We start from the raw sequence: 24,980 nt of genomic DNA on the forward strand, positions 1-24,980 counted from the left end.
AAATTCACAAGCTTTACTCTCCATGTCATACCACTGCACCTCAAATACGTTCTAGTAATTTACAGAAAAGACTCCATTCTTACAGGTTATTTAATTCTTCTCGCATATCTATATAATTCACACAATACCTAGGTTTGGAACATCTTCAATGATATCTATTATCATACGGGATTTATAAATACCTGAATCACCTTGAAGAAAACATATAGTTTATATTCAAACTACTATGAAAATCGTTACCAGATAGTAACATTACGAAGAAAGCAAATCTCGTGGTTTAATGTATTCAAATATGTACTTATCAAATGCTGGGTATGGTTTGCCATCATCTCGAGGTACACCTTAAACTTTTACTCCATCATGATGAATGGTCTTCTTTCTAATAGTCCTGGGCTCCTCTTCATTCTACCACGATCGATGTCTCGAACTGTGGTCTTCTTAGTTGAGTCTCTGGACGTTCCCTGTAGAAATGACTGCAGGCACTTAGGCGCGATTCTTGTAGCCTCCAGATCTCGGGGTTCGACGACCACTCACGAACATCCAGGCAAATGGGAAATCAGTTATTAAACACTGTTTATGTACTTTCAAAGGAATGTACTGTTGATAAGATCCACTAATAACTTTAACTAGATTAATGCAAATAGTGGCAAGTTTGTAGAAATCACTGTTCATTTCCCCATTAATCACACAGTCTATCATCACGAGTGTCCATGAAGTATGCAAACGCTAATTTTATAAGGAATAGTTCTTTAATGTTTACTGAACGTCACTCACTCTTAAAATGCTTTAGATCGGTCACTATTAATTACTGAACGTAATTAGCTGTCTCGCTACGTGTAAACAACTTGACGCGTTTGCCCTTTCACGGACGGTTGCATCATGAGCCGCAACTGACTGTCGTTCTTATTTAAAATAGTATATGTTGAGATAAGGCTTCTATTCATCAATAATGTACATTATCTTGTACCGCACGGCTTATTTCGCGATATTATACATCGCACTGATGTGTTTTTCTTCTATGACACAACACTTCATAAACTGATATCCAAGTTCACTCCTAACGTGTTAGTACTGCAGCTACACAAATGACAATGGGATCCTGTATCTAGGTCCTGGCTCTACTTATAGCCTCCGGACAAAATGATCAGGGGGGAGGTAAATTATGCCCCTGCTGAAATTGAAGGTCCGGTAATCGGAATCTTTCGGCGACGTGAAAACAATCAAATTATAGCTTGTGACCTCTACTTTCTACTGATTACATATAAAACCAAAACGATCAGTGGGTCATTCACAATCTCAAAAGCGTCCTTTTAGAAAATCACGCGTCATGGTTCATCATGCAAGGCCATCCCACTTTTTTTGCACACGGTGTCAGATTACAGCAGTCATCTTTAATCTGCGTACCGCTGTATGACAGGCGTTATTATCGATCCACTATTCAAGTATTGCATTTATATGCATCAACAATTAGCATTAACCACATCGGTTCGAATGAGACCTGACTCATAAATTTCCAAAAATTATTTCAGGTTAAGGTGTTCTTCTTCCTCTTTTTAGTAAATAGTGGTCCAGTGGCACCAATGAATGCGGTGTTGAATTAGTAGAAGACATTTATTTCTCAGGAGTTAACACACATTAATTCAGCCCACTCTCCGACAACCTGCATTTCCACGCGTAGCGTCATCTTTCCTTCTCGCTCACACGGAAAGAGAGCGCGATTTCAAGGTCCAGTGGTAATGCGCTATCCTTTCCTCGTTACAGCGCAGAAAACTGCTCCCTTCGGGCTGGGATATCGCAAATCACACCCCGGTTCGCCATGTTGACTAGTAATGACTACATTATATGTCGCAGAATGTTGCGGAAAACGGCATATATGGTTGACTAAACCTCCTAACATGCCTATGGCATGGTGATGAACGGTTACAATACATACATACATACATAATACATACATACATACATACATACATACATACATACATACATACATACATACATACATACATATGTTTATTGCCCACCCTAGAGTACACCATCGGCTTACAGGTAATAAAGACAGAAAGATAAAATCACCACTACATCTCTCCTAAAACTACTTAACTAGATTCACTACTCTACATCTACTCCGTGTCCGACTCGTTGGCTGAATGGTCAGCGTACTGGCCTTCGGTTCAGAGGGTCCCGGGTTCGATTCCCGGCCGGGTCGGGGATTTTAACCTTCATTGGTTAATTCCAGTGGCCCGGGGGCTGGGTGTTTGTGCTGTCCCCAACATCCCTGCAACTCACACACCACACATAACACTATCCTCCACCACAATAACACGCAGTTACCTACACATGGCAGATGCCGCCCACCCTCATCGGAGGGTCTGCCTTACAAGGGCTGCACTCGGCTAGAAAGAGCCACACGAAATTATTATCTACTCCATGTCATCCAACACGTGCGCGGATAGTGTTTGTTGTTTACCAGTCTTCTCGTTTGAAGTATATTGTATTGAATTATATGTATTGAAATATACTATGTTGACAATAAAAAAGGCCTTAAAAACCCACAAAAAAAGGCAGCCAGCACGCGTGCAGGATGCCACCACACTACAAACTACCCTAATCAACTCGATCCCACCGCCTAAAAAGCTCATTAAAAAGATAAATACAACTAAAAATCAAATAAAAAATATATAGTAGGCAGGTCGCGGTGTCAGCCCCGGTAAGGAACATAAGCCAACCGACCCTTTGACACCGTCCTAACCTCGCGAAGTGAGAACGGAGATTTCCTTATACACGAAATCTTGAACTTTATTTCTTACAATATTCTTTATGTCGCAGTGACACAGATAGCTCTTACGGTGACGATGGGATAGAAAATAGCTAGAAGAGGGAAGGAAGCAACAGTGGCCTTAATTAAAGCAGAATCCCAGCATTTAACTGGTGTGAAAATGGGAAACCACAGGAAACCATCTTCAGAGCTGCCGGCAGTGGGGTTCGAACCACTATCTCCCGAATGCAAGCTGATAGCTACGTGACTCAAACCACGCAGCCACTTGCCCGGTGTATTCCTTGTACAGTTACTTTTTGGTACTATTGCAACTTTAAAATATCGCTTTTTTGACATTGCAACATTTAGCTGGCCATGGCTGAAAAGTGGCTGAGGTAAGTAGAGACTTACACGTCCCTGATCGTGATACAAAATTCCAAGTGAATTGGTAACTGGTGCCTCTCAAAAGAAAATGAAAGTTTTTAATCGGATGTTTTAAAGTAAATTGGAGAGATTAGAGCTTTCTGTCCAGCTTTATCTCAACTTATTATTTCCAAATCTAAGCAATTTTCGTACATACTTCTTAGAATTAGGCTCTAATTTGGTTCCATTTAAGAGCCGTTGGGAAAAGGCCCCATTTTATAATGAGCATAACTATGGGTCTTTCTTTAGAATGAGAGTATGTGGAGGCAAACCATTTATTCTAATTAATCCAAGAATTATGCAGAGAAATTAAGTAGCTAGCTTTCATCTTCAGTATTAAGATGTTGACGATAGTATATGGTATAGAACTACGGGGTATAAGCCCAATGACTTTTAAACTAATTAAGAAAGGCAACTTTGGAGGAAATGATGTCATATTTCGCAGAAGTGAACGTCTTGCTATAAATTTCAATCACGATACAATAATGTGCTAAAATTCTCGCTTGTAATTCAATCATCAGTCACCATCTACAGAGGGGTAGTCGTCGTTACCAGTCTCTTGCAAAAAATCAACGATTTCCATTTTTATGTTTCTTTGCAGGCGTATTTTTATGTAATAGGCATGTTTTGAAGAAGGGTTAAGGATGAGAATCTTTATAATATAATTATAACTAATTAATTGTTTAACGATAAACATGTGGCAAAACAGGCAACCCCTTAATGACGCCTCCTCCACGAACAGTAATTTCCACACCAGAAGGAATCGAATGTCGTTGCCTATGATACAATTTAGAAGACAATTCACACACATTAATGAATGACTATTTGCCATTGGGGTTTTATCTCATACTGAGTCGTACTTATCGAACATCGTCAGCTGCTTTGAAATTTAATTTTAATCCAGACACCGATCTCTCATTTAAATTTAAAGGACTTTTAAATGTAATGTAATGTTCAACAGCTGGGCATCAGAACAGCGGATTCCTGTCCACGAATTACAGTACAGCTGACCAGTAAGGCACTGACTGATCATTCATGCCTACTCCCCTTCCACCTCGCCTATCGAGCCTGCTGCTCAGTGCTCTCATGGTTCAGGCGGGCTTGAAGTACTAGCGAGCGCAATAGCCAAGCAAATTGCTAAATTTTTCTTTAATAATTTATAAATGCACTGCAAGAATGTTATGCTTTTTAAAGACACTCTGCAATAAGAAGATGTACAATATTATAGGGAAGGATCCACCTTTCAATACTCCGTAGTAAAAAGTAGTTACAACCTGTTTATTGGGACCGGTTTCAACACATTTCAAGTGTCATCATCAGCCAATTAGCGAAGATCTTAAAACAACTAATATATTGAACACAGGCAAAATATTAACATTGCTACGATATGATACAATGTTAATATTTTGCCTGTGTTCAATATATTAGTTGTTTTAAGATCTTCGCTAATTGACTGATGATGACACTTGAAATGTGTTGAAACCGGTCCCAATAAACAGGTTGTAACTACTTTTTACTACGGAGTATTGAAAGGTGGATCCTTCCCTATAATATTGTACATCTACTTATTTCTCTATTCAATACGGAACAATCATGAAGTTTTTAGCTTTAAATGACACTCTGCAAGTCTATTGGTCCACAGCTTACGTCAGAATGCTTAACAATGTCTATCGGTTCAGCCATTGTCTCAAAATAATAAGCCTACTCTTTTAAATATATAGATAATGATGATAATAATGATAATAATAATAATATCAATATAAAATAGGCTCAGCTACCGTGTGCAGGTAGCTTGACGCTACGTCTATTTACACCTTCCGTCTTAGTCCATCAGGTGGCATAGCAATTGTATGCCTATAAAAATAGACAACAAGAGACTGCCCTCAAGAATCTTCAACAGTATTTCTAGATGGGAGGGAACAAATACTAAATGGACGAAATTATTTCGAAAAGATCTAGAAATTTTAAAGATCGATCCCAAGGATATAATAAACAGAGATAAATTTAGAATGCTGATCAGAACATTTGACGATCTCCAGTCACTGACAGCTAAAACGTGGGAATGAAGTGGGCTCTGGAAAGTGCAAAGATGAAGGAATATTGGGCTAAGAAGAAAGCCCACGAGAGTTAGTAACCTCGTGGTCCAAGGGGCCTCAACGAAACAACAATAAGAAGAAGACCTATTGCTGTACTTTGACGTAGTATCTATATAACTTATCATCGTCTAAGAAGCAATACCTCGTATCTTACTTGTGGATATGCTGTCCATCAGAACAATTCTCGTTGTGTTAATTTTCCTATGGTTACGTGTAAAGGAAAATTAACGTTGCCATACAGACTGTAGGGATGTATGTTTTCATGACGTATTTACGCACTCCTACAGCATACTGTATATAATGGTCATTTTCCGAGGCGTAACAAAATGAACAAAACGAAAAATATTCTGATGGGATTGCATATTCATACGGGGCAGGGAGCGTGACCAGTCTTAGGGAAAGTAATGGACAGGAAGAGCATTGTGGGACACGAGGATAGCTTCTTTGGCATCGTTATTGTGGCGGGTCCATCCGCCATTTATTTAAGGCTTGGAAGGAGCAAGACAATACGGCCCCCACCCTCACACCCCTAAATGAGACCAGTCAGGGACGTGTCAGGCGCTCATTGGTCAGCCCCTTTACTACACCACCGTCATCACTACGTGCTTTCCCCGATATGAGAAACAACTAGAAAGATGAAGTTGAAGTTTCCCATATCCAGAAGGTGAATGCGTATACCTAAGAGGAACTTACGTGTCCATGGCGTATGACGTACTTGTTGTGTTAATACAAACATTGCTATAATTATCATTAGAAGTAGTTAATACATTTACGTATCAGTGCGTATTAATCAAATGATTTATAGTAGACAAAGCGACAACTACACCCGTGGATAAACTAAAAGGACGTTAAGGCATACTATATATAATTATTGCTTCAGTCTTGATTATTTCTTTGTTTATGTGTTGTAATATGGCACCATCTCGTGTGATTTTATCAGTATAATAAAATGTTTAGCAAAATATATTTCAATGAAGATTCTTCTCATTTCATAATATTAGTGTATTCCTCTCACATTATAGACAACCCTACTTTCGTTATATTTTTTGTAGTGCCTACTTTATTTACCAAACATTCCACTGCCCGTATGCTTGTGAGCTCCAGCCGTTGACGCAATGAAAGTAGGGAGGACGAGACGTCAAGCCTGGGAGATGACTTCTGAAGGTTGTCATCCAACAATTCCATCTAAACATCTATTTGTGAAACTGAATTACGTAATGGTTGCCCGAATTTGCCCGGGATGGGTACAATATGAAGATTGGGAGAGTTTAGAATTTAATCCAGACTTTAGGCACGCAATCAGGTGATTGGAAATTATATACCACCACCTCTCCTACCTTTCCGGCCAACATTCTGATGACATTTTTCTCGACCAACGGGACTCGAACCGGCTAAGCACGGTGTCAGACCATAGAGTCTTGACGCCTTAACTACCATGGCCACCAGGCGCGCTAAAGCAACGGTAGTAGTTTCAAAGGGATGACGTTAACATAGCCTACAGATTGCGGTCATCGGTGACTAACATTATGTTAAATCAAATTCAGAAAATGTTAAATGTGAACTCGGTCTACAAAATCTACAGATTCAATTTAAAAACAAACTCTACAAAAGTGAATCTGATACTTCTTACTATCATTCATTTATTTATTTACTAGCAAATATACCCGTGATTTGCTGCGATATTCTACATTGTATAATGATGTTGTTGTTTGAGTCATCAGTCCATAGACTGGTTTGATGCAGCCCTCCATGCCACCCTATCCTGTGCTAACCTTTTTATTTCTACGTAACTATTGCATCCTACATCTGCCCTAATCTGCTTGTCATATTCAAACCTTGGTCTACCCCTACCGTTCTTACCACCTACACTTCCTTCGAAAACCAACTGAACAAGTCCTGGGTGTCTTAAGTTGTGTCCTATCATTCTATCTCTTCTTCTCGTCAAATTTAGCCAAATCAATCTCCTCTCACCAATTCGATTCAGTATCTCTTCATTCGTGATTCGATCTATCCATCTCACCTTCAGCATTCTTCTGTAACACCACATTTCAGAAGCTTCTATTCTCTTTCTTTCTGAGCTAGTTATCGTCCATGTTTCACTTCCATACAATGCCACGCTCCACACGAAAGTATTCAAAAACATCTTTCTAACTCCAATATCAATGTTTGAAGTGAGCAAATTTCTTTTCTTAAGAAAGCTCTTCCTTGCTTGTGCTAGTCTGCATTTTATGTCCTCCTTACTTCTGCCATCGTTAGTTATTTTATTACCCAAGTAACAATATTCATCTACTTCCTTTAAGACTTAATTTCCTAATCTAACATTTCCTACATCACCTGCCTTCGTTCGACTGCACTCCATTACTTTTGTTTTGGACTTATTTATTTTCATCTTGTACTCCTTACCCAAGACTTCATCCATACCATTCAGCAACTTCTCGAGATCTTCTGCAGTCTCAGATAAAATAACAATATCATCGGCAAATCTCAAGATTTTGATTTCCTCTCCTTGGACTGTGATTCCCTTTCCAAATTTCTCTCTGATTTCCTTTACTGCCTGTTCAATGTAAACATTGAAAAGGAGAGGGGACAAACTGCAGCCTTGCCTCACTCCTTTCTGGATTGCTGCTTCTTTTTCAAAGCCCTCGATTCTTATCACTGCAGACTGATTTTTATACAGATTGTAGATAATTCTTCGTTCTCGGTATCTGATCCCTATCATCTTCAGAATCATAAATAGCTTGGTCCAATCAACATTATCGAATGCCTTTTCTAGATATACGAATGCCATATACGTGGGCTTGTACTTCTTGATTCGATCCTCTAAGATCAGACGTAAAGTCAGGATTGCTTCACGTGTTCCTACATTTCTTCTGAAGCCAAATTTATCTTCTCCCAACTGAGCTTCAACTTGTTTTTCCATTCTTCTGTAAATAATACGTGTTAAAATTTTGCAGGCATGAGATACTAAACTAATGGTGCGGTAGTTTTCACACCTGTCAGCACCGGCTTTCTTGGGAATAGGTATAACATAGGAGGTTTTGTCCCGGTAACGACGATATTTAGAAGGTGGTAAAGATGAGAGAATCAAAGGTTATCTAGCAGAGAACAGTACTCTTCCGTGATCAGAGGGAGTGTATACTCTCCGGCTTGACAGGTAATAAGCAAACGTGGCTGCATGCATTTACATTACTAAGGATGAAAATCACATATATCTATAATAATAAAAGGAAGTGTCTGTCTGTCTGTCTGTCTGTCTGTCTGTCTGTCTGTCTGTCTGTCTGTCTGTCTGTCTGTCTGTCTGTCTGTGTTTTGCGTGTGAGCGATGCCCAGCAAAATCTACAGCACGCAGAGATCTGAAAGTTTGAACATAGGTAGATGGAACGGGGTCCGAATGCACCTCGAAGCCGGAATTTTCATTTTCGCTTTCTTTGGTGAGTTATGAACGAAAAACCATCGGAAAACGTGTATTGGGATATGACGATCCAACGTGCTGTCACAAAGATGAAATGCATAGAATCACTGTCGATAGGCAACGTACATAAGATAGGTAGAGAACACAATATTGAAGAAGCCATTTTACGTCCATGGCGTAGCAAGCCGTTTTAGGTCTTATATGGTGTGAGGGCGTATGACGGTGTTGATGATGATTTGTCCGTCGGATGGGGACGCAAAGTCTTGAGCTATTCGAGAGGTGTGGGCTATGTGCCGGGGCCGGATTTCATCCTCTTCATTCTTACTATCATATATCATATCATTCATTTCATCTTATTAACTCATCTGATTAGGTTGACGTCATGAAAGTCATCCGGTAGTAAAAACTAGCTACGAAGGTCCATTTCACTTGATACCCAAACCCCGTAGAGAAAGGGGACAAGGGCTGTACATGTACACTTTTACACGAAACATCGACGGCTTACTTCTAAAACCTCGTGTGTCCCGATGCTCTTCCTACGCATTATTTTCCTTAAGGCTAGCCACGCCTCCCGGCCACATATGGATATGCAGTCCATCCTAATAATTTTCAATTTGTTCAATTTCCCATTCTGATGTGTAAAGGAAAATGGACCTTACCATACCGTATAGTAGGGATGTTGTTTGCATCACGTATTTACGCACTCCTGCAGTATAATGCAATTAAGAGAACACAACGAAAATTGTTCTGATGGGCTGCATATCAATATGTGGCTGGGAGGCGTGACCAGTCTTAAGGAAAATAATGAGTGTAGAGAGCAATGCGAGATGCGAGGTTTTAGAAGTAAGCCGTCGTTATATTACTATTAATCGTTTTAATTATGTATTTAGTTTCATATTTCATATTTACCCGATATTCACCTCATTCGCTTAAAATTTTAGGCTATAGATAAGATTTTGCTATACCAGCTATAAAACGTGAACCATATTTTCTTTCAGCTAACTCACTTACATTTTATTATTTCATTTGGGGGAAATATACAGTACACAAGATGGATAATAATAAACACGCACAGATCTGAAATGTTTAACATTCGTCGCCATAGCAGTTCACCCATTACGCATCGCTGTGTCAAAGAGCAATTCTTTCTCCAGGAACTGAAGCTTTCAACATCATCAATAAGCAACTTCTACAAGATTTACCCGGGGTTCCATGAATTTACAAGTCTATTGACAAAATATGTAATACAAATGAGGCTGTCAACTACACGACTGTGCTTTTGAAAAACTTGGAGTCACCTCGAGTACCCTCGAACACCTTGGAGCGGATGAATGTATCACCGACTGTCCTTCTCAGGGATATGAATCCTACTTCCCTCTGAAACGGAACACGACTACCAGTCCAGAAACTGATGCCGAATATTATTGAAGCCACTCTCATGACTGGACATGCCGCGAGCGAAGTAATATTCATTCCGCGGATTCCAATAATTCCTTCGGATATATCGATTCAATTTAGATGACTGCAGTTCTCCCGTTTGTAGAGTTTCGCAATGTGCATCAGCAGGCACAAGGACAATCGCTTCACGTTGTAGGACTCCATCTTCTAAATCGGGGCTTTTGCAAAACTGTACACGCACGCACTTTAATGGTGTCCCGACATAAACATTCAACACTGCCCCACTCCAGTACTGAAAAGGAGGGGAGAGAGTAAAGGGATAGTGTTGAAGGCCACTCCAGTACTGAAAAGGAGGGGAGAGAGTAAAGGGATAGTGTTGAAGGCCACTCCAGTACTGAAAAGGAGGGGAAGGTGCTGAACAGGTAGTGCTGAATACACAGTGTGTGTATTCCGGCGTTATACTGTAACATTGTAATAAGATGGCTCATATCCTATCACAGGTGAATCGAGGACGTATTATTGGCATGTGGGAGGCTCACATGGTCCCCCAAGCAATAGCACAAGCAATGCCATGCAGCCTTAAGACAGTTTGGAGATGGATAGAAATATGGCAAGAACGAGGTGAAGAAGGATTGGTAGACCCGATAGAACGCAGCTACAAAATGTTCCTAACAAGTATAAAATACTTTCGGTTAAAAACCTTATTTACCTCTTAATACTGTAACTATCAGAGTAGATTACTTTTTATTTTTTTATGTTAAAATTCTATTTGTTCGGGGCGTCGACCTATAGAGTTCTTTTGTCCCTACTTGCACAATATATGAACCTGCATGTAATTGGAATTGCGGAAGTGTTGAGTGTTGAATGTGAGAAAGGTTAAGGACGACACAAACACGCAGTCCCCAGGCCAGGGATATAATCATTTACAATTAAAACCCCCTGACCCTGCCGGGAATGGAACCCGGAGCGGCCGGACGCGTTGCCCCGTACACCGCGGGGCCGGACGAGTAGGTAACCTAATGCTGTACTTCAATACATCCGCCATTCGATCACAACGAAGTCTTGTAGCGGGCTGTTTGCACGCAGTCCATGCAGCAATGAGTTAAGCGAAAAGGTGAGTCATTGTGCCTTCGACACTACCTCTTCACTCCCTTCCCCCATGTTTTGTACTGGATTGGCCTTCAACACTACCCCTTCACTGTCTCCCCTTCTTTTCAGTACTGGAGTGGGGCAGTGTTGATTGTTTATGTCGGGACACCATTAATGTGCACGTCTGTACGTGGAATGTTTGAGGGTTCGGAAGGCAAGCACAATGTAGTATGCGTACATCTTACCTCCAAATGGATGGACATTAATATAGTTTATCCCGAAGATCTGTAAGGGAACAATATATTTCGTATTATATAACATCGTCGCTGGAACGGTAAAAGGTTGTATTCCACAAAGCTCTTCCTATCAATTATTCTCCTTAAGACTGGCCACGCCTCCCAGCCACGTATGGATATGCAGTCCATCAGAACAAATTTTGTTGTGTTCATTTTCCTATGCCCATGTGTAAAGGAAAATGAACCTTACAGTACCGTACTGTAGGAATGCACGTTTGCATTGCGTATTTACGCACTCCTAGTGTGCAATGCATGTAAGGTTCATTTTCGTTTAATCGTCGACATAGGAAAACGAACACAACGGACATTGTTCTGATGGACTGCGTATCCATATGTGGCTGGGAAGCGTGGCCAGTCTTAAGGAGAATAATGGATAAGAAGAGTATTGTGGGATACAACCTTTTACCGTTCCAGCGACGACATGATCTTTTACATTGTTTTGATATTATTTTTACCATCCGTCAACCCGGTATCTTAAGCATTTAAAGTAAGAGTATAATAAAAATAAAGTAGTGTATTTCATGCAATTTACGTCAAAACATAATGTTTTAATTTGCTTTTTATACTGCTAATAATAAGAGTTGGCGTCTGACAGGTAAGGTTGGAGGGAGGAGCACTGCACGTGCCATTTCACGATGTTGCCACATTCCAGCATTCCTTTCTACATACTCTTACCCCTCGCTTCCGGCTCACTTGTTCCCTCCTTCATTCTGGCCGCTGTGATCTGTTGTAGACTGCCTGGCCAGGCGGTGTCGTCCCATTTGCGATCACTCTTATACAAACAATCAGGTTCTTATCAGTGACAGTGACAGGTTTGGCAACTCCAAGCAAGACGAGCTGCCCTGAAGTGTTATCTCCATGGCAACCGCAGTCGCCCCACCCTCGTTTCCATGGCAATCACACAGCCACTCCCTATATCCCGCCTCGGCAGGCAGTAAACGGACCTCCCTCTAAGAAATGCCAGACGCCAACTCTTATTATTAGCAGTATAGTAAATAGTTTAGAAACATCTAACGTTTGGAATAATAAACGCGGGCAAAGCCACGGGCACATGCTAGTATAAATATTAATGGAAATGTTAGTCGCTTAGCAATCTGGTAAGAAGACAATGTATTTCGGGTTAAGGTAAGATTTCTCCTGCAATTATTAGAGTGATCATTTAATGATTTGATTTCATGATTATACAAAGTTGGTTGAACTTAGAGGTCTATCAAAGTCTCATGATTCACCACCAGATAATTCCGGAGAGAATAAAAAAGTGAAGTAAATCCTTCCAGCAAAACGGACGGACGGATTTGCCAATGTTGTTTTTAGTGAATTCTTTTAATATACAGTATAGATGATGGTAATAATAATAACAATAATAAAAATGATAATTGTACCGGGTGGTACACCCCAACGCCGCGCATTCAACTTCAGCGCCTAAATTAACTTCTCTCTTGGTAAAACAGTGAAACTGAAACTACAATAACTTAGAATTTACTCAGTAGATGTCACCACAGAAATATGATGTAATTTTTTTATTGTGATGTTTCCTAAGCTGACTGAATTTCAACTAGTTTTGTTTGCTATACATCAAGAAATTTGGACATTCTTTCACAGATGACACTACAAAAAAATATGGTCATGCACCCTGGTGCGAAGAATAAGAACCTATATTTAAAGAAGTTTGGTATTCCGAAGTTTTTTGGATTGATGTTCATTTATTTTTGGCTTGGCAATATTTCCTTTTCCTCTCCGCCAGTTTTGAATCTAACCAATCACTAATTTCTGTAATTAATTTTCAACCTATCACAGGCTTCTTCTTCGATTTTGAGTGCTACTTTTGAATCTACCAATAAAATTGAGAGGGTGTGTCCTGATTCATCTTGAATGGTCTCGAACCTTCCCTGAGGGTTTATAAACTGCGGATTTTCAGGCTTCTTGGCCAATTCATCGTCATCTTTCTGAGTGTGCGTGTTAAGCAGGAGGCGGGCGGCCTCTTTCGTCGGCAACCAGGACATCTACAAGGTAATGGCCACATAACTATATTCTTCCTTGATACCTCCGCAGTTTAACCCGAGGGAAAGGTCCGAATCTTTGACTATGTAACCGACTTTTCTAAAATGTAAATCTTTCGGCTAAGGTAAAAATTTCGTAAAATCTTTAACTGTAAATCGGGGATAGAGAGTGATGTACCCTCTCGAGCTCCACTTCATCTTGGTTTGAGGTGACTACGTTTTGTAACTGTTTTTCCTGCGGTAATATAATTTCTATACGAGTCAACTCAGTAGTTTGGGAATAGCCCCTGTTTCATCGGCCTAATGCCCGTTAGGTTTTTAAGTGTTCATATCTAGAAGCGCAAGTATACACCTCCGTTCATTTTGTGTTCAGGCCATTAATTTAATCTGTTATTCTTATCCCACGAAGGCCCAGTAGGTTGGTATTTAATACCCCTGTAATAATAAGTTCCATTGGTAAATGATGGTTTGAGAGACCAGAGATTGATGTAATGTTACCTCGAATAGACTTGAGGAAGTGAGAGCTTGTTAGCTCTTTTCCAAAATGTTGTAACGAATGCCTCTGGATGGCTAGATGTTGTAATTTTGGGAGCAAGCGCTCTTTGAATTAGGGGAATTTCTGCCCTTGAATAATTTGTGCTCCTTTGTAAATTTGAGCTAGGAGCTCAGGAATTGTAAAACGAGGGGCTTGAAGCCCAGAATCAGTCAAGTTCACTAATTTTGGATTTTCCTAGACTTGTTTTCTAAATTGTCATTGTACCTGATGTTTCATTGTTATGAAAAATTGTTAAGTTTGAAGTTCTAAAAGAAATATAACCTTTGTTAAATTTTTAAATCTATTCTTGATATCGTAGTTAGACCCATTCAAGCCCGCACCTTCTGTAACCTCTTTCTGCTCCATGGGTAGCCCCGTAATAATAATAATAATAATAATAATAATAATAATAATAATAATAATAATATACTCACTTGCAGGAAGGCGTATTTGTTGTTTCCGATGATAAAGTACTTCCGACAAGCATAGCAAAATATTCGGCGATGGAATCGATAGTCCACTTTGGTAATCCTAGGCGCAGGAAAAAATTTTCCAGACTCCACGTCGAGGACTGAGGGCACCTGAAAGGTTGCAACATTACCAGTTATTCCTAAGACATTTATAACAGCCCCAAGAACGTTATTTATGCCAGTTAACTTAAGTGTATTTTATGTTAAGGACCACTTTTGATTAGTTAAACACTGGCAGGTGTTGACATTTATACAATACACTGTATATCTTTAGATAATTTTCCTGGTTCCTATGGTCCAAATACTTTGTAAACGTCCTGCGCGAGAATCGCCCGCGCATGTGAGGAGGGGCATACGAAAGAGGCTGCCTCGTCTCCCACTGCGCTCGCTTCCCAGTCTTCGTCTATACATCTTACGCAGTGGCTGAACACAACGTGTCAACAAGCCAGTTAACAGGTAGCGAACCGGGAAGAAAGAGAGAGCGCTATTCAGACCTCCCTCACTACCTTCATAACCACGCCCCGCCGGTCACCAAGATGGACGTTTACTAAGTATTTGGACTGTAGAGAAGGCTTATGTGCAGGGTGAGGGAGGAGCCTGAGCGGTGATACAGGCTTGTCAGGCAGGTTTGAGGGCGGTCCGGTGGAGCCCGTTGCAACACCACCAACCTCTTAACAGTATATAATCGTAATATTGAACGATGCGTTCTGACGGTTCATAGAGGGAGCTCAGTGTACTGCCTGCCGGGGTGGTGATAAGAGAGTAGTAAGTGTGGTTGCCATAGAAACGTGGGTGGTTCCACGGAAGTTGTCATGCACATAAGCCTACACTATACCCGCAGTATTAGAGCAAAACCTTTTTACCGATAGGGCTGGAGGGAGGAGCACTGGATGTGCCATTGCACGGTGTTGCCACATTCCTTCATACCTTTCTCCTTCCCTCCGCTTCGTTGTTCGTTCGTTCGGACCGTTGTGATCTGTTGTACATACGGTAACTCAGAAGTGAGAAGTTTCGCAACTCCAAGCAGCACGAGTTGGCCAGCAGAATTATCTCCATGACATGCGCTGTGGGTCTGCCTACATTTCCATGGCAATCATACTCACTACTCCCTTCCCTCCAGGGAAGGCAGTAAACGAACCTCTCTCTACGATCTGTCATAACGTATCTTTCAATATTACGACGTCCTACCTTAATTATTATTAGTGATAATTTCCAATATATATATAAAACGATGAATTCCATTATAGGCTGTTGAACAATTAAATAACTCAGTGCTATAAAGGAGCTAAAATAAAGGTTTAAGGTATAAGGTGGTAGAACTGTTTGTACGGTGGCCTAACTGTTATTATGCTTTGATATTTGAGAGGCTTTTCACATTTCAAATAATATGTATAAAGAAGATATAACATTGGCGCATTGTTTATCCGTTTTCACGAATGTCATCTATGATCAGTGAAACGCTACACACGATTTCTTTAGTATCTCGTGGCCAATAATATTCATTTCAGGCAAGAAATCAGTGCAGCCCGCAGAACCACCCAGTGCTTGCTTACAAACTCTCTCTTATTGGTCACAAGCATTAGACGCGTTAACACTTGCACACACCTTAAGTAGTAATAATAGTAGTAGTATTTAAAGGGCCTATATTGACGGAAATAAGTGTCATTCTTTCATACAATGTTGAGTGAGGGGAGGTGGAGGAAATGAAGTACGAGGATACCTAGCATGAACGAAACACACGTGGAAAGGAAGGTACTTGCTTTTCCGCATGCCCACACGTCCCACTGACTTGACAATGAAGGGAGAGGAGAATGAAGGCAGGAAGTACACATCTCCATGAAGGCAACAGACGTAATTTGTAGGTATGTAAACTCATTGACTGTAAAACTCTCCAGTTTCTTTTTTTATTCTTGTGTGCAAAGTCTGTCTGAAACGTTAGCGGCCTTGACTATAACTTCATCACCAAGTGGCATCGCGTTCAACCATTGTAAGAAAAAATGGCCCTTATTTTCGTCAATATAGGCCCTACTGCATACTACTACTACTACTACTAATAATTTTTATCTTCAAAACTAAAGTAAAAATTAGCTGGCATTAACTAATTATGATTATCAGAGACGCAAGGGCGTTTGGAAAGCCGTTCCTGTGAAGTTATTGTCAGTGCTGATGAAACAATCAAACGCCATATATTGGGGTGGGATTACACAGTGCAAACTTCATCACAATTAAATTACAGTTATTTAATTATTGTCCTTGATTAGGAGAAGGTAGTATAGACAGAATGTTTAACCATAGAAACATCTTAATCAGTTCCCGAAGAAATGGAGTTGGGAATGACCTGTGATGGCGAAACGTCGCAAGCCACACCTCCTGGAAGGTGAATACATGTGACGTTGCCTTAGTTATTTCTCCTGCATCCTCAGGTGGTGGTGGTGATTATTGTTTTAAGAGGAAGTGCAACTAGGCAACCATCCTCTATGCATCCTCAGGGTTGGCTAAAATCTTCGTCCAAACGTCCCGGAATTCTTCTGATCGTGGTTGTACAGTGTCATAGTAGGCCAGTTGTCGTGACTGCAGTACGGCGGCTTACTTCTAAAACCTCGTATTTCACAATGCTCTTTCTACCCATTACTTTCCTTAAGACTGGTCACGCCTCCCAGCCACATATTGATATGCAGTCCATCAGAACAATTTTCGTTGAGTTCATTTTCCTACGCTAATGTGTAAAGAAATTGAACCTTAAATGCATCATACTGTAGGAGTGCGTAAATACGTGATGCAAACAACATCCCTACTATACGGTATGGTAAGGTCCACTTCCATTTACACATCAGCATAGGAAATCGAACACAATGAAAATTGTTCTGATGGACTGCAAATGCATATGTGTCCGGGAGGAGTGGCCGTCCTTAAGGAAAATAAAGCGTAGGAAGAGCATCGGGACATACGAGGTTTTAGAAGTAAGCCGTCGAGTAGATGTTAGCTTGTTGCTGTAATAGTGAATGCGTTTAGAAGATAAAACTACTATAGGCCTACTATTTTCAAGTCAGCTAAGATATCGTTATATGTACCTTAAATTGTTAATAATGTTTTCCAGTTTACAATATAATGTGATTTTTGCTACGTGATCGTTTTATATCGGAATTAGAATTATTTTCAGGCAGTGTCATCGGATTAGAATTCATACCAGTTAGGGCCCCATTCTCACAGATGAGCAGGTCGCCTATACTGTGTCAACTCGAGAGACCTGTATCAGGCATCTTCGGAGGCCACACCCCCCTTTTCTCATTATTCTTTTTATACAAATGGTGCTTTTTCATGTAAAACCGCCTGGCTGAGTGGTTCAGACAGTCAAGACACTGGCCTTCTGACCCCAACTAGGCAGGCTTGATCCTGCGGGACTAAATTATGGCGCCCCTGCGTCTCCAAAAACCGTAAAAGTAGTTAGTTTTATAATGATGATAATGATAATAATAATAATAATAATAATAATATAATTTATAATTATTTATAATTAATTTATAATTTATAGTTAATTTATAATTAATTTATAATTTAATATTATTTTTATTATTATCATCTTGTACAACTTTGTGGTAGTGATAAGTGAAAACTGGGCTGGAGGGTGAGTCAAGATGGCGGCAGAGCGATGCCACGCACTGCCACTGCTCGGTATCGACAAACTTAGCCACTCTGCTAAAGAACATTGCCCAGACTACGCCAAAGGGAAACCTTTCTCACATCCTCGACTTCAGGATTTGGGGAGAATTGAATATGATTATCACAGGTTTACCAGTTCGATGAAGTGGAAAAGAATGGTGATGGAGATGATGGCAGCAATACCTAACCGAGCTGTATGGATCACTTGTTTTCAAGAGTTAGTGGTTTCGAATTACGCCATCATTTTTTAAATTTTCAAACAAGGAAAATGTACCTCAATTATGTCCACGGCCGTTTTTATCCAAGTCTTAATATTTTTCCTACCCCATCGTCGCCGAAAAGCTATCTGATTCTGTGTTATGTTGAACTTCTTGCAATAATAATGTAACACTCAAGTATGAAGGATGAATTTTCCACCTAATCAATACTTTATTTTACAAAATGTTTAGAATTATTTACTTAAATTAAAACAGTACTGGTTTCGACCTGTAAATAGGTCATCGTCACTTGTTGGTGAACCTGCTTAATAGCGATAGTACATAAAACAATACTAAAAACTAAATAAACAAGAATGCCTTATTCTAATGTAATACTACTGTTTATATACATATGGTACAATTATAGGGCTTTGACTTGTTAGAGCCCCATTCAAAAATCTATACTATTGCCAACGTCACGGGATACGAGGTTTTGCAGGTGCAGCGACAATATCAACAGAAACAATGCTTCCCCATACCTTACATGCAACAAATGTCACGCTGACTGTCCAGTAATTATCCGCTCTATGTTCATCACCTTTTCATTTGTACACTGGGGCTACTATAGCAGTTCTCCATTCATTTGGTGTATCTCCTTCATTCAACCAACAATCAAATAACTACTTCAAATATAATACTGCGATGGTCATAGCGTCCGCCATGTCAACTGGCAGTGGGCCCGGCCCGGCACCGTATAGACCCACACCTTACGGTTCAACTGCGCCAATCACTAGTAGCGCTTATATGCTAGGCCAGGCCCACTCACTTCCGCTCGCGGTCCCGTAGCAGAGGAGTATGGAAATGACTCCACGATTAATCTGGAGTGTTCCATCTCGCGATGTTCGTGGATCCATCCAGCATCCGGCCGATTCTAGAAGATCCAGCGCAGGTATATAAGAGAGAAACGACCTGCCTGGAGTTAGTGAGAGTTTGACTGAGTTAGAAGTTGGTGTGGTTCAGTCGTGAGCGACTGCCAGTGTAGTGAAGTATGTGAACTGCTGTGATTATCGGACTAGTGTGCTACAGTGCGGACTGTCGGCGAATGAGAGAACGTGTAGCCGTGCGACGTGGGACCTTGTGCGTGTGTGTAAAACTGTGTAGTGTGAGAACAAGTGAGAAACGAAGGGAGAGAGAGCGCGCGAACTGCTTAAGTGTGTGTTATGAGCAAACGTTGTGTGTAGTCTTGTGTAGTTCAGTGCCTAGCTAATAAATCTTAGTATTGAAGCTAACAGTCTAGTGTTAATTGATCCTAGTACCCCGCCAACTCGTTACAGCTGGTGTCAGAATCGGGATCGAGTGGTAGCAGTAATTTCGTAACTAAAAATTTCTAGTGAATCGTAAAATGGATAGCGAACAGTTTCAGGCTCTCCTCAGTAAGTTCACCGAACTCTCATCCAAACAGGACGAAATCATGAGCGAACTGAAACTGGAATTAAATGAACTTAAGGATGGACAAGGTAAATTAGAACACGAAATGCGCTCTCTCGAAAGAAAATTAAAGAGTGACATTATGCAGGACGTACAGGAACTGGTTGGAAAACAGATCAAAGAAATACCGTAGGTTGTGGAGTCATGGGTTCGGGACCTGAAGGAAGAAGTAAGTGCCCTGCGTACGAGAGTGCAAGCCATGGAGACTCGTGCTAGGGCCACCCGCAGCAACAGCGGCTCAAGTGCCGGGAAAGTAAAAGCCCCGCACTTCGACGGGACAATATCTTGGCGAACCTTGCGGGCCCAATTCGAGACCGTGTACTGGCACAACGGTTGGATATTGGAGGAAAGGGCAGTGTATCTAATTGCCGCATTGCAAGGACCAGCAGCGGAAGTACTACACAGCCTTCGGCCGGGTGCAACTTACAACGAGATCGTTAGAGCGCTCGACAGCCGATACGGTGACCACCAGCTGGCAGCCTTCTGCCGAGTCCAGCTGAGGAAGAGGACCCAGCGCGCTACTGAGACGCTGCAAGAATTCGCGCAAGAAGTGGAGCAGCTAGCTCACAAGGCTCTGGATGGGCTGCCTCTGGACCACATTAAGCGGGAGGCAGCCTATACATTCATTGAAGGGTCCGCAACGCTGAGATCCGTCAAATGCTGATGCTCAGCGGGGAGCATGACCTCAGAGAGGCCCTGACGGTTGCCCTGAGGGTGGAGGCAGTGAAGTGAACAGTGGCACAGTCACCAAGAATACGAGCTGTGAGAAGCGAGGACGCGCCGTAGACCCGCGTCGTTACGGGAGAACGACGTACGCCGCCGTTGAGACGCCGACGCACCAACGAGATCACCTGTTGGAATTGCGGCGAACGTGGCCACCTGCGGAGAAACTGCCGTATGGAGGCGGCCCCTGATCAGGGAAACGAGTAAGGGCCGGCAAGGAGAAGGGCTCGTCGGCACCGTCACTAACGTCCCCTCGTTTCAGGCTAAATGTGGTCACCGAGCGGAGCGACTACAGCTTGGCCGCCAATGGGTGGCTCGGAGACAGGCCGTGCCGAGTCACGATAGACACTGGGGCGGCATTGACCATTGCCAGGCCGGACATCGCTGAGGGACAGCCAGAGAGGGAACCCCACCGACCTTATCTGCTACGAACGGCCTCAGGATACACCATCCCTGTCTTGAAGGAGGCGCTACTTCAACTAACACTGGGACAACGACGCCTACGAGTCTGGGCCTTCGTCGCCGCCATCACGGATGAGGTCATCCTGGGCCTAGACGCGCTACTGAAATACGAGGTGACTGTCGACGTGGGACGACGTGTATTGCAGCTCGGCATACAAGAGGTAATGCTGCGACCGCCAGGGACGCAACCTCGAGTAGCGCGGTTATCAGAGGAATCCATACAAGGGGATAGCGTGCTCGTGGAACCCGGTTCTTTGACCACCGATAAAAGACTCTACCTGGCCAGGATGCTCGTTCCGGCACGCAGCTGCGTGCCGGTACGAATATTGAATTCGACGTCGCGGGATCAGAGGGTACCCAGCGGGACCGAGCTTGCGACTTGTGAACTAGTCACGTGCGTCGTGCCAGTGGACGACGAAGACGCACAGACCCTGGAAGCAGGCGAAGGATTGGATAAGCTCCGGGAGATTAAATTCGACGCCCGAAAACATTTAGAGGCGAGACAGCTCAGGGAGGTTAAGGAACTAATCCATGACTTTCAGGGCATTTTCACTGCTACCGGACGTGACTACGGAAAGACGGACAGAGTGTAACCATCGCATTAACACTGGCGACGCCGCTCCAATTGGACAGCCACCTCGTAGAGTACCCCTGGTGAGGAAGGTGGAAATCGACCAGATGCCAGACGACATGAAGCAGCGGGCAGACATCGAGGAGTCGAACAGCCCGTGGTCATCGCCAGTCATCCTGGTTAAGAAAAAGAACGGTCAACTCCGTTTTTGCGTCGATCACCGGAAGTTGAACGACGTCACGAAGGACTGTTTCGCGTTACCTGGGATATATGACACCCTGGACACGTTATCTGGAGCCCAGTGGTTTTCGACTCTGGACTTGAAGTCTGGATACTGGCAAGTAGCGCTCCATCCGGAAGACAAGGAGAAGAAGGCGTTCTCAACCGACCAAGGGCTATACCAGTTCACCGTGATGCCATTCGGCCTCTGCAACGCGCCGGCGACTTTCGAGCGACTGATAGAGGCCGTGCTGAGAGCGCTAACTCACGATGCTTGCCTCGTATACCTGGATGACGTAATTATTGTGGGACGAACGTTCAAAGAGCACATGGAGGACCCGCGGAAAGTGTTCGAGAGACTACGTGGGGCTCACCTAAATTTAAATCCTGGAATATGCCAGCTGTTCCAGAAGGAGGCCCGCTACCTGGGCTACATCGTGTCATCGGAGGGAGTAGCCACGGATCCGGAGAAGTTAGAAGCTGTCAGGGACTGGCCAGTGCCGAAGGACAAGCGAGAACCATGGAGTTTTCTCGGCCTTTGCACGTATTACCGTAGATTTATAGCTGGCTACGCAGACATCTCAAAGCTTCTTACACGGCTCACCGAGGAAAGGATGTCTTTCCAATGGTCAAGCGAGGCGGAGGCTGCCTTCCAGAAGCTGAAGGAGTCGCTGTGTACTGCACCCATCCTCGGACATCCCAAGCCTGGGGAGAAGTTCATCGTCGATACCGACGCTAGCGATGTGGGAATTGGTGGGGGTACTGTCACAAGCGCAAGACGGCCAGGAGAAGGTGATCGCCTATTTCAGCAATACGTCGTCAAAAGCTGAGAGAAATTACTGCGTGACGCGTCGAGAATTGCTGGCCATTGTGAAGACCTTGGAGCACTTCCACAAGTATATGTATGGGCAGCCTTTCCGCCTGCGCACCGACCACTCCGCATTGACCTTCAGAAACCTGGAAGGTCAGACAGCTCGCTAGGTGCAACGCCTTCAGGAGTACGAATTCACCACCGAGCACCGACAAGGAAAGAAGCACTGCAACACCGACGCTCTATCGAGTATACCGTGCCCTGCGAACTGTACACACTGCCAGAAAGTGGAGAGACAGGCAGGCATCGTGGACGTCCGTGACGTGAGGGCCACCGCCGCTGAAGGATGGGATCGAGACGCACTCAGAAGGGAGCAGCTGAAGGACGACGACATCGGGCTGATCTTACGAGAAATAGAGTCGGGGCAGAGACCGGAATGGAAAGACATCGCCGAACGCAGTCCAACCTATAAGGCGTACTGGGCCCAGTGGTCTTCTCTCATGTTTAGTGAAGGGGTACTTACCCGCACGTGTGAATCAACAGACGGAAAGAAGCACATTGCACAGCTGATAATCCCCAGCAGCATGCGAAAAGAGGCCGAGTTGCATGCGGGCGCCACTGCCGGCCACCTGGGAGTGAATAAGACACTAGATCTTGTCCGACTGCGTTACTACAGGGTGCACTTGAGGAACGATGTTGAGAGGATGTGCCAGCTGTGTGACACCTGCACGGCGAGCCGGGCTCCACGTACCAGGAGTATGGGCCAAACGATGCAGTACAACGTTGGAGCACCATTCGAGAGGATCGCCATTGATGTCGCTAGACCATTCCCCGAATCTGACGCCGGGAACCGCTACCTACTCCTGGCTATGGACTACTTCACAAAATGGCCGGAGGTCTACGCCATCCAGAACCAAGGGGCATCGACAGTGGCCGACGTCTTGGTCAAGAACTTCTTGTGTCGATTCGGTGTCCCGAGGGAACTTCATAGCGTCCAAGGCAGAAACTTTGAGTCCAGGTTGATGCAAGAGGTTCTGCAATGCTTAGCAGTGCGGAAGACACGCACGACGCCTCTGCACCCTCAGTCAGATGGTATGGTGGAGCGTTTTGTGAAAATCGTCGAAGAGCACCACAGTAAGGTGGTTTCGGCGCACCAGACGGACTGGGACGAGAGGGTCCCCTTCTTCTTGTGGCCTGTCGAGCGTCCACCCATGAGAGGACGGGCATGACACCTGCCAACATTGTCTTCGGAAGGGAGCTGAGCCTGCCATGCGATCTAATGTTCGGGTCTGCACCAGACCAGCAGCAACCAGCGACAGACTATGCATGAGAGTTGGTGGATCGGCTCAACGACATCCACGATTATGCCCGACATCATCTAAGGGTAGCCGGCGACCGGAAGAAAGCCCGCTACGACATGCTCGCGAACTCTGCGGGTTTCCAGGAAGGTGACTGAGTGTGGTTGTACCGTCCGGTGCGGACGAAGGGGAAGTCACCGAAACTGCAGCCACAATGGGAAGACCCATATACAATCGTCATCAGGATGAACGACGTCGTCTACCGGATCCGGCGGCCTCCCCGAGGGAAGATGATGGTTGTTCATCTGGTTCGCTTGGCACCGCATCGTGGAGCAGCTCGGGACGACCAGCCTTGAGGAGGGGGCAGTGTAATGGTCATAGCGTCCGCCATGTCAACTGGCAGTGGGCCCGGCCCGGCACCGTATACACCCACCACTTACGGTCCAACTGCGCCAATCACTAGCAGCGCTTATGTGCTAGGCCAGCCCCACTCGCTTCCGCTCGTAGTCCCGTAGCAGAGGAGTATGGAAATGACTTCACGATTAATCTGGAGTGTTCCACCTCGCGATGTTCCCGGATCCATCAGCATCCGGACGATTCTAGAAGAGCCAGCGCAGGTATATAAGAGAGGAACGACCTGCCTGGAGTTAGTGAGAGTTTGACTGAGTTAGAAATTGGTGTGGTTTAGTCGTGAGCGACTGCCAGTGTAGTGAAGTATGTGAACTGCCATGATTATCGGACTAGTGTGCTACAGTGCGGACTGTCGGCGAAGGATAGAACGTGTAGCCGTGTGACGTGGGACCTTGTGCGTGTGTGTAAAACTGTGTAGTGTGAGAACAAGTGAGAAACGAAGGGAGAGAGAGCGCGCGAACTGCGTAAGTGTGTGTTATGAGCAAAAGTTGTGTGTAGTCTTGTGTAGTTTAGTGCCTAGCTAATAAATCTTATTATTGAAGCTACCAGTCTAGTGTTAATTGATCCTACTACCCCGCCAACTCGTTACAATACTATATCCTAACACATTGCCAAACACTAAGGCCTACGAGAAGACATTCCAAATCTAGCAGAAAAACTTAGCTA

The 24,980-nt window shown here is 43.5% G+C and overlaps 1 protein-coding gene across 1 annotated transcript in view; it reads right to left on the bottom strand.

Moving 5' to 3' along the window:
- The window catches only part of LOC136856712 (phospholipase A1 VesT1.02), a 103,004-nt gene that overhangs the window by 30,001 nt on the left and 48,023 nt on the right, over positions 1 to 24,980 (bottom strand). The window contains exon 4 of the mRNA XM_068225623.1: positions 14,439 to 14,585. Coding sequence (XP_068081724.1) covers positions 14,439 to 14,585 — 147 coding nt within the window. The remainder of the gene's footprint in view (positions 1 to 14,438; positions 14,586 to 24,980) is intronic.

The sequence above is a fragment of the Anabrus simplex genome, chromosome 1 (genome assembly GCF_040414725.1).
Source record: "Anabrus simplex isolate iqAnaSimp1 chromosome 1, ASM4041472v1, whole genome shotgun sequence".
NCBI classification, from domain to species: domain Eukaryota; kingdom Metazoa; phylum Arthropoda; class Insecta; order Orthoptera; family Tettigoniidae; genus Anabrus; species Anabrus simplex.